Source organism: Plectropomus leopardus, chromosome 15, assembly GCF_008729295.1.
Source record: "Plectropomus leopardus isolate mb chromosome 15, YSFRI_Pleo_2.0, whole genome shotgun sequence".
In the NCBI taxonomy this organism is placed as follows: Eukaryota; Metazoa; Chordata; class Actinopteri; order Perciformes; family Serranidae; genus Plectropomus; species Plectropomus leopardus.
Window position 1 is genome coordinate 3,611,514 of NC_056477.1, and position 17,912 is coordinate 3,629,425.

Below are 17,912 nucleotides of genomic sequence, written 5' to 3' on the forward strand. Positions count from 1 at the left end.
GCACATCAGACTTTTTCATTACTTCTCTGTATCTGTTACTGTCTTTGTCATAATAGTAGGTCTGTATCATAAGATGCATACATTTATAATTTATTTTATTTGTTAAAAGAATGTTGAATATGTATTTTCTTTGTTATAATGTCCTGTTGTTATTGTTTTTTTATTTTTTTATTTAACCTGTCTTGACAGCAGTTATTGGTTGATCTATACCTGCAAGTTGTGTTGAAAATAAAAACAATTGGTCAAAAAAACTAAATAAATAAAGCAAGACTGGCCTGTTTTACAGAAATGATACCTTGTGTGATCCTTTTTTGTTTTTTTTAAACAGTCTGACTCGAAAGCTGCAAAAAAAAATTCAGTTCCTCAAAAACACTGAAAAAAGAAAAGCAGTTATGAAGAGTAAAGACGTAATGTGGTGAATTAATCCCTCATCATCAGTCTGACCGCAGTCGTGCAGTTGCAGCAGTTTTTAAAGTGACGCTGGAGGAAAAAAGCTGCCAGATCATCAGTTTTACATTCGTTTTAGTGGAAGAGTTTGCTGGTCAGCTAACAGGGGGAGAAAGAGGGAAGGAGGGAGAGGAACTGAAGGAATTATGAAAAGGAAGTAGACACACACACTCTCACACACACATAACACTGTGACCCAAGCAGACAGCCAAGTAAATATTATTCCTCCTCTCTGCGGGTTCAACGCTCTTCACTCACAAGTGTTTGTATGTGTGAGCGAGAATCCATTGAAGTGTCAGAAATGAGCGATTTCTTTACAGCTCCACATCTTGGATGTCTCAGCAGTAAAATATGTGTTCAGGAATTCATTTGTAGACGTTACGTTTTTGCAGAGCCTTATCATTTTCACCTATTTTCCATTATGAATTGCACCTTTTTTATCTGACAATCTTGCAAATGTGTTTTCTGTACCCTGTCTCTCTTTCTATAACCCCTTTTACGCTGCCTGTTTATGGCAGGAATATCGCTCCACTTTACCGCTTCGTCGTTCTGTAAATAAGGTACGATCGCAGAGTGAGAGGACACAGTGGTCTCGCCTTTAAGCCACCACTGGGGGCAGCAACCGCACCATATCTGTGTCTGTATAAGGCCACGTTACGAATGAGAATGGTCCCTCTAAAAACATAAAAGTCTTTCCTTTGTGTTATGAAGATAAAAAAAATCTTTGTTCATAAATAATAACATTGTGAAAACAATCCTCTTCTACACGGATTCGCAAAAAACACCAAAAATGTTGTTGTATGCATGCCAGGCCAGTAGCTGGCAGTGTAACTCTGTAATGACACACCACGCGCTGTGCGAGATGCAGGTGTGATGTCGCTGTTCTCACAGGATCCACAAATTGCCAGTTTACACAGCGACATTATAATTATTAGCATTATTAAAAGAAAACCCAGCTTTGCATGGAAAATCAACAAGTATCAAAATGTTGGGTGGTTTAACTTATGGAAAAAAACAAACATATTTTATCATCTCTTCATGTTTTGTATGTAAAAATCTTAATTTGTGAGAGACCTAAAGTTGTTGGATAAATGTAGTGAAGCAAAAGAACAATTTTTCCTTCTGAAATGTCGTGAAAAAGAAGTAGAAGGCGTCTGCTTTCTTGTTCTTGTTGTAGTTGTGCAATGTGTGAAACAACATCAGGAATAGAAAAAAGGAAGTTATTTTCTCCACACAGTGGCCGTTTAGACGTTTTTTCCAACTGGAGGAGGCTGCTCATTAACCCCTTGAAACCTGGGTATATGTTTTGTAAAGGCATGAGCAACTTATCAAGAAATGCCCAATAAATTAGAAAGATATTAGGGATTTTTTGTTTGTTTTTCTAAAAAACAAGAAAATGAACTGAAAAAAATAGCAAAAAAAAACCAAGAAACAACAAATTAAATCAAATTGGTCATAGTCGATATCGAATGAAACTCTCTGGTTATAATTTTGGGAAGCCTGAGGGTCACACAAATACAGAGGATCAAAAACTGAACCTGCTACAGTATCAGCTTCTCCAAACCCCTGATCGTTCCAGCTGAAATGCTCAATTACAGATAAAATCTGCCTTTAGGAAACACGATAAAGAGCTACAAGTAGTGTTAGTTGTCACTATTCATTCTCCAGCATGTGAAAAGTAAAACAAAATATTCTCTCTTTGTGTCGGTAACATCAAGCCGTCCCTCAGATCAGAAGCAGCCTTGTTCTCCCGGCACCTGAGCAGCACACCTGTGGCTTTAAAACACAATGCAACAGATACAGTGGGAACACGTGTGTGATAGGACCAAAACTCATTCCCTGAGTGGGGAGTGAGTGAGTGAGTGTGTGTGTGTGTGTGTGTGTGTGTGTGTGTAAATAATGAATCACGGATGTGATTAATTTAATGCCCAAGCATGAATGTAGCATGCAAATTAATGTAAATTATTAAAAGGAACTAACATCATAAAATTTGGAAAGGGACTTTGCTGATGGGGTTGATAAGAGTCTTTTTTGGGGAGGTCTGTTCACCACAAAGACGTCCAAGTAAGTGACAGCTGATTTTTTTTGTTTGTTTTTTATAAGCTTTTATGATGTGATTGTAATTTTCAATTATGTGATAGAAGTTTCATTTCTTGTTATTTTCTTTTTGGAATAAACACCTTTCTCGACACTGAGTCATGACGTTCGGACAGGTTTGGCAGCAGCTGTGGATCCAACTTCCTGCTTAGTTTGTTTGCTTTATGAACTGCATTTTTGTGACGAAAAACAATGCCAGCAAAGATGAGACTACAGAGCGACACCATGTTAGAAGAAGAAATGACGGGGAAAAAATCCTTTTTAACCCTTTTAGATCGCATCCCCAGTCATATTTTGCACCTATTTAACAATACATGCCAAAAAAATACAAAAAATCTATTTCTTAGTATTCTTACCTTACAAACAAGGCAACTAAAAGACCAGCTAAGACACACCCTGACATCGGCATGTAGAAGATGACACAAAAAGTACTACAACAGTCATGCTTTGAAACGGCCTAAACAAATACTAATATTCCGTCTGCATTACACTTTTTACAGTTATGAAAAGCCCAATTTCCAACAATAAATTCATATTTCTCCCAACGCTGTAGCTGCCTGCCTGTCCTGCATCACCCTTAAAGATGTCCCGATCTGTTTCAATGGCAAACTTTGCTGTTATGTAATTCTACTTCCAAACTGGTGACAATAACATTTAATGAAAAGTGTTTTTAGAGCGAGTCCTTCCAATAAAACCTGATACCAGTTGGCACTTTGTAAGAATCTCAGTACAAATGTTGCTGAACTGTGGAGGTTAATCAACCGCTCCTGAAATAACAGTTTCTTTAGTACAAGGCCATTTCAGTGTTGTTTTGTTGTTAATTTAAGAGCTGTATTCAGCTCTGGGTTAGTAGAAGTAGGATGGGAGCATTGTAATTTCCATTTTTTTACAGATGTGTAAATTGAACCTTGAAACTTTGAGTCACAAAAATGTTAATTCAACAAGAGACAAAAGCCTGAAGTGAAAAAGTTGAAGGTTTTGTTTTGTAAAACCACTTCAGGCTGATGGTTGCAGTTCAAATAAAGTAGCATTCCTGATTGTGTTTGTTAAGTGGATTCTGTTTTTTCTGCCTCTGACCCTCCCTGACCTACACTCAGCTCTATGAAGCAAACAGCCAGCGTGGAGGTTTTCCAGCGGGGCTGTTTTCTCCTCGCCGTTCCTCTCCGTCTGTCTGGATTTCCTCTGAGACGCCGTGACATTTAAGCCAGCTGCTGAGGCCCGCGTCCAAATCAAAACCAGGCCCCGACACAGACGGAGATTTAACAAACAGAAATGTTCCTACACCTGCCAGTCACTCCAGATTTCACTGCGTCACTAATCAAATAGAAAGAATTACCCCTCTGGCTCTTTAACACTTCTCAGCCTTCTTTCACTTCCTTGTATGTCTTTTACGGGAACGCTGTCAAGGTGCAGTTCCACTCAGTTTGCTAATTATTACTTGTAATCAAATATTTGCATAGAACTCAGTCACGCTGGAGGAAGACAGTAACTGTGGCAGAGGCACAGAGTGCAATCAAAGAAAGAAACAGACCAATAAAATAAAAAAACTGACGTCTCCCTCAGTGCACGACACAATGAGACATGCTCTTTTAGGAAACAGCTAAAGGACAGCTCTGATGGAGACTACATGTTTGCTTTCAGCTGTCACACATGCAGTATCTAAATTCATTTTGTGATTTAGGCCTTATTTGGGCTGTTTTACGTTATACTGTAGTAAATATTTCTGGAGGTTAACATGAACAGCTGCGTCAGTCTCAACACTATTTCTCTGGCTCTCAAAATAAATTTACGCCCCAATTCTCAATCCCAAAAGTCAACAAAATCAATGAGCAGCACCAGATCTATTTGAATAACGGAAGAAGTCTGAGATATGGGCGACAATTCAGAGGTCTGAAAAGTACTGGATCAGACCAGTGTTTCCCCATACCAAATGAAATCTATTTCATTTTATTCTATATATAGCGCCAAACAACAGAAGTCATCTGAGGTCACTTTTCATGCAGGACAGGTTTAGACTGTGTTTTCTTATTAATTCAATAAACTTAATATGCTTATGTTATTTATCTAATTTATGTCCGTCTCTAAGGCGTCGCTGTAAATTTTCCTTTGCTCGGGTGGGACTTCGCCCCTACATGCGCTCACACACATGCACACGTGTGTGCACACACCCACAGTCACACAGAGCAGAGCGGAGCAGAGGAAAGACTCTACATGTGTTACGTTAAGTTGCAAAGCACTGCGAGTGATACGTCACCTGACAAAAAACGAGTAAATCATTAATGGAGAGACTCTGACCATCTGAAAAACAGGCAAAAAGATCCACATTTTTTAAGAAACACGCAACATGAAGGAGGATGCAAACGTTAGCTGCTGCTAATAAAAGTCCCTAACAGAGCTGCTGAAACTGCATCACCTGACAAACAGCTCAGGGTTCACCACAGGATCACAGGCTTTGATCCGACTTGACTGTCAGAGAGGAAGTACTCCTCCGGGCTCTACAACACTGGACTTGGTAAATAAATAAATAAATAAATAAGCTATGGATGAATACAGTACGTAGAAAATGAATGGGTAATTATTAAAGTTTTCTTTATTGGTTGATAACAGCAGCCGCAGGGAGGAGTCCCACTGGAGACCAGACACCCCCCAAACCAGTACACTTTGTTGCAGCCCTATAGCTTGGTCTCTGTGTAAAAGGGCTACTGGCAGAGAGTGACCTTAAGTATTTGTACATAAAGCCCCTTTTAAACTTACATTAACTTGAAAATGTCTGCTTGAACCAAAAACTATGTTTTTTTTATGTCTGTGCTTGTTGTCATCATATTTGTGAGACAGTGTTGTGTTTAGCATCTACGCACAGTAGAGGAGATGAGACTGTAAAAGCAGCCTGAGCTCTCCCTCCTGCAGTTTCTCAGGTTTGAATAAACATCCCTTCGACTACCCGACGATCTGTCTGCCTCCAGGCCGCAGCTTTGATCTCCTCGACCAACCTGCTCGCCTCTACTCTGATTTCTGAAAAGGCTCCACGAGCTTCTCTGGTGTCTGTCTGAGCACCAAAAAGCAGCCTGCCACACCAAAACTCTTTATTCTGGTCCGCTATGAACCACGAGCCTGACACCAGCATCTGAACGGTACTGTTGAGTTTTTAGGGCCAGGACATGTATAGTTTCAAAAGAACAAGGTTGGCTCAAAGAAACATCATGATCATGTATTGATAAGGAGGTAAAGGTATCAAACTATTAGGAGAACTTGTGGCAAATAACTTTATAGGCATCAACAAGCAATTTTTTGGTGGCAGTTTCTATTGTTTGTTTTTTTATAGTAATTTGTTTTGTTTTGTGCATTGTGATTTAATCCTTTGAAATTTGAATCAACGTCACTTGTCACTCGTGCTGCATTCAAACGCCTTTCAGAAGTATTTAAAGCTTTGAGCAAATTGGTTTGATTTCTTTCACAAACATGGGTAAAAAGGCAATGTTTAGCGTGGCAAGAAGTTTCACACAAACTGCAAAAAAATAAGTAGATCAGAAAAAATATTTAAAAAGCAAGGGATTTTTTAGAGAACTATCCTTCAAGTTATAATGTTTATACATTTAAAATTATTTTACAGAATCATTATAATTTTTATTTTTCTCTTTTCTGTTTTGGTTTTTTGTTACTTATTTTTAGGACATTTTCTTTTACTTTTTACTAATTTCTTGCTAATTTCTGTACCTGAAAATTATTTAGATTGTCATTTATTTAAGGATAATTTTGGGAAAGAAAATATGGAAATAATGTGTTAAAAAATAATATTTCATCTAGGCTGCATAGTCCTCTGTCTCCACAGTCGCATCAAATACAGTAAATGTCATGAGTGACACAGAAAAACGCATGCTACTGTAAAAGGTCAAACTAAGTTTCAGATGTAGTTACACTATTTTTTAGTTGTGAGTGTGGTTGTTTGTTGATCTAAAATGGATCATCTTGTGACAAAGATATCAACTTTTCAGGAACTGAGAAACTGTTATTTTCCCCCCTGGTGGGCGGGCAGACACAGCATCTCACGGCAGCGGTGCAGAGGTTAAACGTGTGATGAATCGGCCTCAGAAATAGAAAGCAGAGGAGCAGAGGGAGCAGTGAATGTGGGCTAAGCCCTGAGGAAAGAGGCTGCTCTAAGTCAATGCTCAATGAACCCTGCTGTGTCACTTACTGCACATACACTGAACTGGGGCATGATTAACATGCAAGCTTTCACACAGCTGAAGGCTCCAGACTGCAGCTCTTTGAAAAGAAGCTGGTAAGTGTCAAATGGTCATCTCACCCGGCTAACATCCTCTTTAAACCCGCTATAAGAACAGAAATGATATTAAATATGGAATTAACCCACATTATCTTTGCCCCTCTTGGACGCTTAGAAACCAAGAAAAATCACCATGGAAGCAAATGTTTTCAGTGCATGTAGTAATCTGATTACTCCCAACTTTGAATATGAGAAATGTGTTTCCATTTCCGTTGTGAGATATTCAAAAGTGAACACAATTAGATCTCTGCAGCAGAAATCTGATTAGCTGCTAAATGTCAAACAGCATTTAAACAGTTGAGAGTATCCATGCTTCTGCAAAAAAACTCCTTATGAGCACAAATCAACAAATGTGCAGAGAAAAACACAAGAGTGTTGTGATGCAACATGCATTTTGAAGCAATCCTTTTCCACCTCAGTATCCATCCCTGACTGCATTTGATATGGATATAATTAATGTGTTGGTATGCTGATGACAACAGGCTCTGATTGGAAAGTAATGTCACATATTTAAGTGGTGGGAGAGAGAGTAGTTATATGCACGCCACGTAGGTGCAAGGCAATAAAAAAACAGCGTACGTGAGGAAGAAAGTAACACCATGCCACGCAGGTTTAATGAAGACAATGTTTCAATCTTTCTTGGAACTTAATCCAAAATTTATTAATTTCTGACCTGACAAAAGATCCAAAATTTTCATTTTTGACCCGACAAAGATCAAAGTGGGATCAAATTAAACACAATTAACTGCTGCAACACACTGAACTTGAATGACTAATATGTTGCTTAAGTTGTATTTGATAAATAAAAATTAATTTCCTCAAGATTAGTCTTCATCATTTTCATTCATTTATGTGACCACAGTACATGTAAACCGGTGTTTCTGATTAGGACATCACTTTGTTGGATAGTACAGATAGTTAATAGAATATTTGTAACATTTCTGCAGCTTATTAGCTGAGATTTTAAGATTAAACTGTTTTGCTTTGTGTGTAGATGTTTGTCTATAGAGATTGTGACAATTTACCAATGCAGTAAAGGGTGAGAGAGAAGTTCAAGTTTAACTTAATTATTCTAAAAATATTGTCACATACACTCTGGAGATAATCTGTTAAACGTCCACAGGATAAAGTGAAATAGGTGCTCTGATAAATCTCAATTTCTAAACTGTTGAAATGTGACAAATATGCCCAACTATCTGTAGGTGAACCATCCAAAAAAGTGTTACCTTGATAAGCAATCTATAGCTCTGAACCTTAGGGTCAGGGCCCCAAAAAGACGAATCAAAGGTGTCTTGAGATGAATATCAGGGCTGATAATGCGACTATCAATATTCTGCTACACAAAATTCTTATTACCACACTATTTCTGACTCCTGTCTCATTTTATTCTTGTAACGCAGGATAGTTTTACCTCTTCAGGGAAGGTCATTAAAAAAACATCTGAAAGAAACAGAAGGGAAAATCACTTTTCCACTGAACTGCTCAGAGTCATTTTTGTCACCTTGTGATGAAGGGTACGAAGCAGACATTCCTTTGAATCAAAGAATCACAGGCAGAAAAGGTTCGGGAGCCGCTGTTTTAAAATAATCACTTAGACAGAATGTGAGTTTCTTAAATTTACCAAACTCGACCTACTGTGAAATACAGTCGAGTTGTGTTTTTAAATACAATCTCATCATCTACTGTTGGATGAAAATCAATCAAAAATTCATCTTGCAGCTGGCTGCTCTATATTTCCGTCTTTATGATCACAGTTAGGAAGCCCAGAAGGTTTTCTTCTCTTTTTTAGCAAATCAAATGATTTTGAAATTTGATCATTTCCATAGTGACTGTTACTCAACTGAGTATTTGTCATCATTTTTCTATATTAACTTCATACGTGACTTTACACTAAAAATCCATACTTCAACTTCATATACTGCATATACGACACACACATCAAACAACACAAACACACTACATTAGTTTACGTGCCAAAATGTGTCCGCCCGAGTTTCTATAGCCAGAAGTCTCTCCTTATTTTTAAGTACACAGCTGCCTGTAACTGGAACAGGAAATTCCCAGTGCTAGTCCTCCATACCAGCTAAAACCACACTCTCTCTCTCCACCATGTCCATCCATGTGACAAAAAAAGACAGTGCAGTGAGAAAAGCCGCTGTTTGATGCAGTCAGAGGCCGCCCGGTGACCATGTGGAAATTGTGCTGAAACCATTAGTAGATTAATCAACAACTTTGAGAATTTAAGTCATTTTTCATGTAAATATGTCAAACATTCTGCGGTGCGAGCTTCTTCGGTTTGCGTTTTTTCTGGTTTAGTCTGTTATATATCACTGTAAACTAAAAGTTTGCGGTTTGGGGTGTTTGTCGGACAAAGCCGCCATCGTGGACCGACTGTGTCAAATACCCCAAAACAACCTAAAGCCCTCACTAACACGGACACTGGGGAGTGTGTGGCAAATGTTTCCATCGTGATCTCTTTCTCATTGGACAGATGTCAACGCTGACCAAACAATGACCTCATTTTTAGAGTAGAAAATGAAACCACAAACATCTCCATATAAAACCAGTTTGTCACGTTTGCAGTTGCTGAACAAAATGCCAGATCCTCATTAAAACTTGACATGTTTTCATTTAATGACATCCGGACCAGATGGAGGTTACGAGCTGAGGTGGGAGCTGTAAACACACGTCCAAAAGGACTTCAAGTCACCCAATCCTGCAACAGTGTTGACCAGCTAAAGGTGAGGGTACAATGTAGACTGACCGTGTTTATGGTAAAATAATACAAGTGGAATATGAGGAACTCTCTGTGGAAGTATAGAAGAGGACGGAGAGTCACAACAAGGACGTAGCAACAGTAAAATATTTGTTGTAAAGGTGTTTTATACCAATTTAATGTTGTTATTAGCCTGCGAGCCAAGTTTGCTTCAGAGGCTCAGGTCTGCAACCTCGATAAACTTGTTTCCTCTCCAGGCTGCAAACAGCATCTCTTCATTTCCACTGCAAACAACTCAGCCTGCCGAAAAACAGGGTGAAATCTGTTGTGTCTGGAATTTATGGTCATCTCTGGATTTGAGGAAATGCTGAAACACTTATTTGTTTTTCTCTCTCATAATAAAAAATAGAACTTGTGTATTTTTGGCCTCCGATCAGACTGATTTAATAAAGCCAATTGGGATTTTAACAGATGAAAGTAAGTGAGCTATTTGAGCTCTCCACGCTGGCACTGGTCTATAATTTGCTAATTTCACTGTTTTAATGATGATGAAAATTAATGGGGACTTGCAGCTCTGGTGTGTGGCGTGCAAGCAGTTGGTGCATATTTTAAGACAGAAGATAAATAAGTACTGGACTCCCTAAAAAGCTAACCCTTTGAAACCTGGAACAACATCACTTTTCTTTACTCAACTTGCTTTGCATTGGGGCCACTTTTCCAAAATGACAGGAAGCCAGGGGCCAGTCGCAGCAGCCACATACATGTTTCTAGGATTTTAAGACGTCTCTAGGATTACAGAATGTTTCTAGGATTTAAGGATGTTTCAAGGATTTCAGGACATTTCAAGGATTTTGGGACATCTCCAGGATTTTAAGATGTGTCTAGGATTTAACGACGTTTCTTGGATTTTAGGATGTTTCTAAGGATTTTAGGATGTTTTTAGGATTTTAGGACATTAGGGACAGCTAGGACCTCTATCAGCGATGCGGGGGATCCTCCACTGGCACTGATAAAAAATCAGGTACTGAGAGTGCGTTTAGGTTAAATTAGTGGTTGTGTGGTTAGCATGCAGTCGTAACTGGGGCTTTATAACCACATCATTTGATGGTGTGTTGACAGGCTGTGTGTGTGTGTGTGTGTGTGTGTGTGTGTGTGTGTATCGTTCATTTTACCTGGTGAAGAAATCAGCGATGCCGAACCTCTTTGGCATCAGCTTGGAGTCCGGGTTGTCTGCTTGTTCGCTCAGGTCTGGCAGCTTGTCTGGGGCGCTCTGCCTGCGACCCACTTCCAAAACGTTCCTAAAGTCCTCCTCGTAGCCCTCGTCTCCAAAATAAAAGCCCCCATCCTCGTCGGGTGATAACGGGGTGGCATCACAGCTGAGGGACACCGCAAGGTTGAGGTTAGTCCTCAAACTCTGTGGCCTGACGGGCAAACTGAGGTCACTGAAATCCTCCTCGTCCTCCCTGATGTTGGGCTCAGAAAGCGGACTGTCACCGTTCACGTTGGAGAGGCAGGGCGAGGGGAGTTTGGCACTTGATCCCAGGTTGGGGGAGTCCTTGGAGGAGTCAAGGAAGGGAGGGAGTCCTGCTGCGGCTGGCGCAGTCTCCCCCAAACACTGGGACACCAATGCTCCGGGGCAGTCGCTTTGGCCCAACTCTCCGTTTTCCTGGTCAAAATGACTGTTTTCGGGGGAATGGTCTGAGTCAGGCCAGTCACATGTTTCTCCCTTGGTGGTGACGATGTGCAAACCACCATTGGCAACTTTCTTTTCCTCACAGTTCACGTCGCACAAACCGAGATTCTGGCCAAGAAGCAATGGACTGGAAAACACGCCTGTCTGTTTATAGTAAGCTAGATCTGCTCCGGGACAGCTGTCAACATCCCCGTTGGGCATGTTTACATCTGGACACTGGAGGGCCGCGGTGATGCAGGCGCAGTTCCTCTGGTGCTTCCCCGCGCATGGCAGCCTGTCCAGGCCTCTTCTGGCCTCTTCTCCCGGAGTTACGTCGTCAGAATCCGGGGTTTCCCCTTCGCTCTCGCCTGCAGGGTGCTGCCGCATCTCCCCTGAAACCCGACCCCCGAGCACAGCTGGACAGGAAGCGGCAGTGGTCCCTGCAATGCCTCCTCCTTCTCCTCCTTTCACCAACATTTGCTCCTCGTGACCTAAAGAATAAAAACATTAAATTTCTGGTCAACAATATCATAACTGCAGAACTGTGCAAAAGTCTGAGGCCCCCTGAAACTTTGTTATGTAAGCAAGACTGTAATGATAATAGACATTTATTTTTTAGTAGTCTCTTTACTAAAATACATCCAAAAATCACAAATATTTCAGAATAAAAGAACTTCAACAGGCTGAAGTTTCAAGTATTAAGTCTAACCTCCTTTTCCACTTTTGTCTTGGAGTCTCTTGGGTACACAATACGAGATTTAAGGTTACAGCCAAGACATGTCCAAAGCTCAATACTTACTGTTCGTGCTTCCTTTTGTTATGGTTGTATTTCATGTTTCACACTAAATATTGACTTCAGTCTGAAGAAGCCATTTTGCCAAGACTTTTTTGGTGTTTTAATGCAATTTACAGGTTCTCTGTATTCTTTGTTTGTATCCTCGTAAAGAGACAGACTAGATTAGATAGATAGATAGATAGATAGATAGATAGATAGTGTCCTTTCTTTTTTTTACCATTCATTTAGCTTTTTAGTGTTTGTCTTTGTTTTGTTTTTTTTTCCTACTGAAGCATAAAGACAGATGTATTCTTTATGCCCATAAGATAGTAGTGCTTTATGTTGCAAAGTGGTATTACTTTGTAACTTTACAACACTGCTTTTACTTGAGTAAAAGTACACATACAGTGTATAAATGGTTCAATACAGATAAAAGCCAAACATTTAAATGCTTTGACATCTGAGCAAATTGGCCTGATTTCCTTTAAAACATGGTAAGAAGGCAATGACCAGCGAAGGAATAAATGAAAAGAAATTGCAAGAAAAATACCCAAAAAGTTGTTTTTTAAAAGATAATAAATGACCATTATTATTAATATTATTATAAGGAAACACTCGAAAATAATTTGGTGACATAGTTTAAAATATTTACCTATGCTAATTATTCCTTATGTCCTAAAATGGTGGGACTTTATGTTCAGGGAGTGGGACCTTTTTGTTTGCCAAAAATTGAACTCAGCAGATGAGAATATGTCAATGTAAAGTATGTAAAAATTGGAAATATTAGCTGTATTTATATTTAAAAAAATAAATAAACATTTAATTTAAAAATAATAATATAATAATAATTCAAACTAAAATAAAATAGAGAAGAATATAATTTTGGAAATAAATAAATAAAAAAAAAAAAAGCTACTTTTGTTTTTTGTTTGGATGTTGTTTTTTTAACTCATTTTGTGGCATCTGTTGGTGGCTTGTGCTGTGTAGGTAATATGGTGAATATTGTGGGTATTGTTTTAATGATAAAATAATATTTAATTAAAAAAATAATAAATAAAAAATAATTCAAACTAAATAAAATAGAGAAGAATATAATTTTGGAAAAAAAAATGAAAAAAAAAAAAAAAAAGCTACTTTTTTTTTTGTTTGGATGTTGTTTTTTTAACTCATTTTTGTGGCATCTGTTGGTGGCTTGTGCTGTGTAGGTAATATGGTGAATATTGTGGGTATTGTTTTAATGATATAAATATTATAAAGAAAAAAAAAAAATAAAATAAATAAATACTGTAAAACTTAAATTATAGCCCAGCATTGTATTTGGAAATATTAGCTGTGTTTATATTTTTAAAAAATAAATACACAATAGAAATCATAAAAAACAAATAAAAAAAATAATTCAAAATAAAAAGAGAGAGTAGAAATAATAATTTTGAAAAATAAATAAATAAATAAATTTTTAAAAAAAAGCTCCTCCTGACCGAATGACTCAGTAAATCCGTTCAGGCCGCCGTGGTCGCCGCAACCCCCCCCCCCCGAAATCACACAGCTGCCGGTCATCTGCCCGGGGAGGTACTCCTCCGCCGCCACCAAATCCAACATGATCTCCCGGTTGTGTGGAGGCGTTTTTTTAAAAACATCTCATTAATTTTTTAACAAAAAAAAAAAATTTAAAAATACAAAAAAAAAAAAAAAATTTGCTGTTTTTTTTTTTGGTTGTTTTTTTAAAAAAAATTTTGCCCCATTTATAAAATATTAAAGTAATTACAAAAAAAAAAACCGATTATGAAAAAATACTAATCAAAACATCAAATAAAAATGAACTTCTTACGATCCCAAATAACAAAAAAATCAAAAAGTCTCCTTTCCTTTTAAAGTGAAAACACCCTAAAAACCCATAACCATAAAACCAGAACTTCAAAATCTATCAATTATTTTTTAAAATAAAAAAAATTAACATACAAACCAAAAAACAATAAAAAAAATTGAAAACATCTCAATTATAAACAAAAAAAAAAAATTAATTATGCGTATATATATAAAAAATCTTTCATTTAACACAAACATAAATAATACAACATATAAACAAACAACTCAAAAATAAAAAAAAAAAAAAAATTTAATATAAAAATATCCCAAAACCTAAATAATTTAAAGAAAAAAAATAAAATTATAGATTACATAACTAACCATAAATACTTCGATTCTAAAAAACAATAAGAAATGGCAGTATTTTTTCCCGTACATGGCTTTGGGATACAGTTGGTCACAGTTCTCATCAGTGTAAACTGGGAACAAAAGTCAAAGTCAGACTGTTAATAAAGCACTGAAGACAATATTATGCAAAGCTATTTTTAAAGCAATAAAAATTTTCATATTTTATATTTTCATTTCATATTTAACTGCAAACACATCATATTCTCTTTCTATGGTTGCTGACTTGCTTTAACCCTTTAAAACCTGAGCAAATTGGTCCGATTTCTCTCTAGAACATAAGAAAAAGGCATTGAACAACATAATAAGAAATCATCCAAAAAATAGCATGAAATTAGTAAGTTACAATAAAGTTATAAGTAACAATAAAGTTTCCTGGAAATTAGCAAACAGAAAAGTAAAATAAAATAAAACAAAACAGAATTTATTTTAATTTTAATTTAATTTAAAAGTATGTGACCTGAAAAAAAAGCTCAAATTAACAATCATACATATATAATTAGAATAATTCATTTTTCAAACATTTTTCAAGCCTTTTTTTCCCCTTTCTCTATTCTTCAGGATATTTCAACTTTCACCTTTTACGTTTTTTTTTTTTTTTTTTTTGCAACTTGCAGGACTTTTTTCCATCTTTTCAAAAGAAAAGCACAAAAGATATCAGCACAAAAAAATGATATCAACCCATGTTTCAAAGGGTTCATTTTCATCAGAAAAATATATGCATTATCATCACCTTTCATGCTCCCACATGGACAGATCAGCTTCCTGAGTGCCTTTCGTTTCCACCACATGAAGTAGCCAACAGTCCCTAAGAGGGTCAAGATTGCCAAGGATTTCATGACAGCTCCTAAAACTTTAATCCAGAGGTCAGAGTCTAGAGGTTTTCTTTGGAAGAGTGGATTGTGTTCAGGTTTACTTTCTTTCTCTGTGAACTGGTTCGCAACCCGGCAGGTGAAGGTCTCCACCTCTGAGTGATCAGCCTCGGTGATGACTATCTCCTTCTGCATCTCCGTCCACTCACCCTCTCCCATCCTCCAGCTGTATGTGACGGGTCCAGCATCTGTGGTGCCCCCATCACACGCCACGGTGCATGTCCATGGGGGGCGCACATGACAGTGGTTTAAACGCCACCTCAGGCTCAGTGACCGCTTTGATCATCTCAGCATCGTAGCCTCCAGGCTGGACCCTGTTGTTGATCTCCACCGTGTACACCCCAGCGTCAGCTGCAGTCATGCTGCTGATCTCCAAACGTCCAGTTTTTTTGTCCACGGTTGTGCGGCCTTTAAATGTGTCGTACACATCCAAAGGAGCCGAAACGTCCACCAGCTCAGCCACCAGGTTACCTTTGAACTTCCACAGGATGGTGGCGGTCGGTTCAGTCGGAGCAGGCCTCGGGTCTAACCTCAGTTTACCGCCCGCCATGAAATACGCCTTTTCATCTGCGGCCAGAGTGAAATTCAGCCCCACCAACAGCAGCAAAAATCCTGTAAACGTCTGCATGTCTTCTGATCGAAGGGCTACACAACTAAGAGGATATCTGTTTTCAGATCAGCCTCTTCTTTGTTCAGAGGCCACATTAGACCACTTCCTGTTTTATGTTCCTCAGCGTGATGATAATTTAGGCTGCAAAGTTCAATTGTTTGGTAAAGTACAAAAAGTAGCTTATACACTTTGTGCATATGACTTATTTAACTCAAAGTGAAACTAAATCAGGTGTGGATTGTAAGATAGTGGGGCCCTGGGCACAGACATGCAAAAGGCCCCACCATCTCTCCAACAGGGTGAGAAAAAATAGACCTTGTGATGTTTTAGCCTCTTTTTGTGTGTGATTTGTGTCTTCTTTAGGTCATTTTGTGTCTGTCTGTGGTTGTTTTGCCCCCTTTTGTATTAATTTTATGTCTATTTGCAGTTCAGCAAGGTGTACTTCGGTATGAGTGCTTGTATTGTTTAAAGTTTGAACTCAGTTAAAATTGCTTTTTCTGTCACTGCTGGGAGAAGTATGAGAGTTGAATATTTCAATAAAAGTTTGAGATTAAATCTTTATTTAGACTTCCCTAAAGATTACTTGTGTTCTTCCTCCTTCTGTCTGCAGAAACTGTTACGGCCTGAGTCGGATAAATAAGTACAATATTTCCCTGTGAGATGTAGTAGAAAGTATTAAGTGGTACAAGATGAAAATACTCAAGTATAAGTACCTTAAATTACTTACATTTTACATTATTATTTTTTAATTATTATTATCAGGCTATAAAAATTATTATACATTAATATGATTTTCTACTTTCGTTAAATTTATTTTTTTTAACCAACATCAGTCCTAATCATAAATATAAAATGTCAATATATATTAATATATTAATTTTCAGCATTTTAACCCTTTAAATACCAGGTATTTGTCATGATGCCACTGTGTTTTAAGATGTAAAAACACATTTTAAAAAAATATGAATTATTTTCAGTATACTACATGCTGAGTAGATTTTCTCCTTGTTTTTATTTCTATTATCACAGCCTGAGATGTCAATGATTTGCAGCAACATTGATTGTTACAGTACAACCAGTGGAAATAGCATGTATTTTCTCTATATGCCAAATATGTCAAAAATTACATTATCAGGTGGAAAATAGTAAAAATGAAGGCAAAAGGCCAGAATGACACCCGGAAATAATACAATGCATGTTTTTATGCTTTAATTGGTTTTCAGTTGGGTTTTAAATGGAGTTTTTTATGCACTTAATAGTTGAAATGTAACAATTTTGTCAACACCGTGTATTTTAGACTTAATTATAGGAGCTGAGCTGGAAATTCAAAGTTTAAACAAAAATACAGTCTTGACAAAATTTTTGCCATATGCATGAACACAGCCAAATTACCAAAAAGTAAAGAATGAAAAGTTCGTAAAATGCACCAAACAGTCTCTAAGGGTTAAACTGTACACAGTAAAAACAACAGTATGTTCTACATTCACCTGAGCGTCATCTGCGTGAACGAAATGACACGTCTAATAGCTGAATTATTCAAGCGTTTACTTCATCATAAATAGATCATTTAAAATTATAAGGACCCACAGACATTGTCTACATAGCACACACTGCAATAGTATGATTGTTTACACAATACAAAATGATGTCATATAAAACATCTCAGGTAGCTAATATCTTAACGTCTCTATTTACATCTCAAAACTATGTTACATAATATTTATTTTCAACGTTTCACATCTGAAATCTTCAGAGTTAAAGGCACAGACGGCAGTGATGAAATAATTAAATTCACACACACAGAAGAAGTTTTTAAGTTTTTGCTCCAAAGTGATGTTTTTTTTTTTTTTTGATGATGGATTTCTATTTTTCATCCCACAGTTACGAACGCCTCTTGCTTTGTTGCTGACACTGTGCGTAATTTTTTTCCTCTTTTATATCAATGTGTTTCTGTCTTTTTATGGATTACAGATTTGTTGGGAAGCAAAGACTACATCTGAAACACAGAAACAGACACACAGACCTTGAGAATTATTGACCATTTTAAGGGCTGAAACTAAATATATAAAACCATAAAAAATATAAAATAAAAATCCTAAATAATTGAATTAATATAAAATGTTATTAAATAATTTTGGATTTATATATTGATGGTGACAAGCATCAAATAACACATTTATTTATTTGATGGTATAATTATATATTTATCAAACATTAAATAATATAGTGT

General features: G+C 37.2%; 2 protein-coding genes across 2 annotated transcripts in view; both read right to left on the reverse strand.

Annotated features, from left to right (window-relative positions):
• Positions 1 to 11,747, reverse strand: part of tbc1d12a (TBC1 domain family, member 12a) — a 28,008-nt gene extending 16,261 nt beyond the window's left edge. Inside the window, 1 exon segment of the mRNA XM_042501903.1 lies at positions 10,715 to 11,747. Within this exon segment, the coding sequence (XP_042357837.1) occupies positions 10,715 to 11,691 (977 nt within the window). The 5' untranslated portion in view covers positions 11,692 to 11,747.
• A 3,181-nt stretch (positions 11,748 to 14,928) lies between these two features.
• On the reverse strand, positions 14,929 to 15,774 carry LOC121955047. Its single transcript, XM_042502843.1, has one exon. It carries the CDS (start codon positions 15,698 to 15,700, stop codon positions 15,275 to 15,277), a length of 426 nt encoding a protein of 141 aa, XP_042358777.1. The 5' UTR covers positions 15,701 to 15,774; the 3' UTR covers positions 14,929 to 15,274.
• Between the last annotated feature and the right edge of the window lie 2,138 nt (positions 15,775 to 17,912).

Coding starts and splice junctions, on each gene's coding strand:
- LOC121955047 (XM_042502843.1), bottom strand. CDS start 15,700: ATGCAGACGTTTACAGGATTTTTGCTGCTGTTGGTGGGGCTGAATTTC.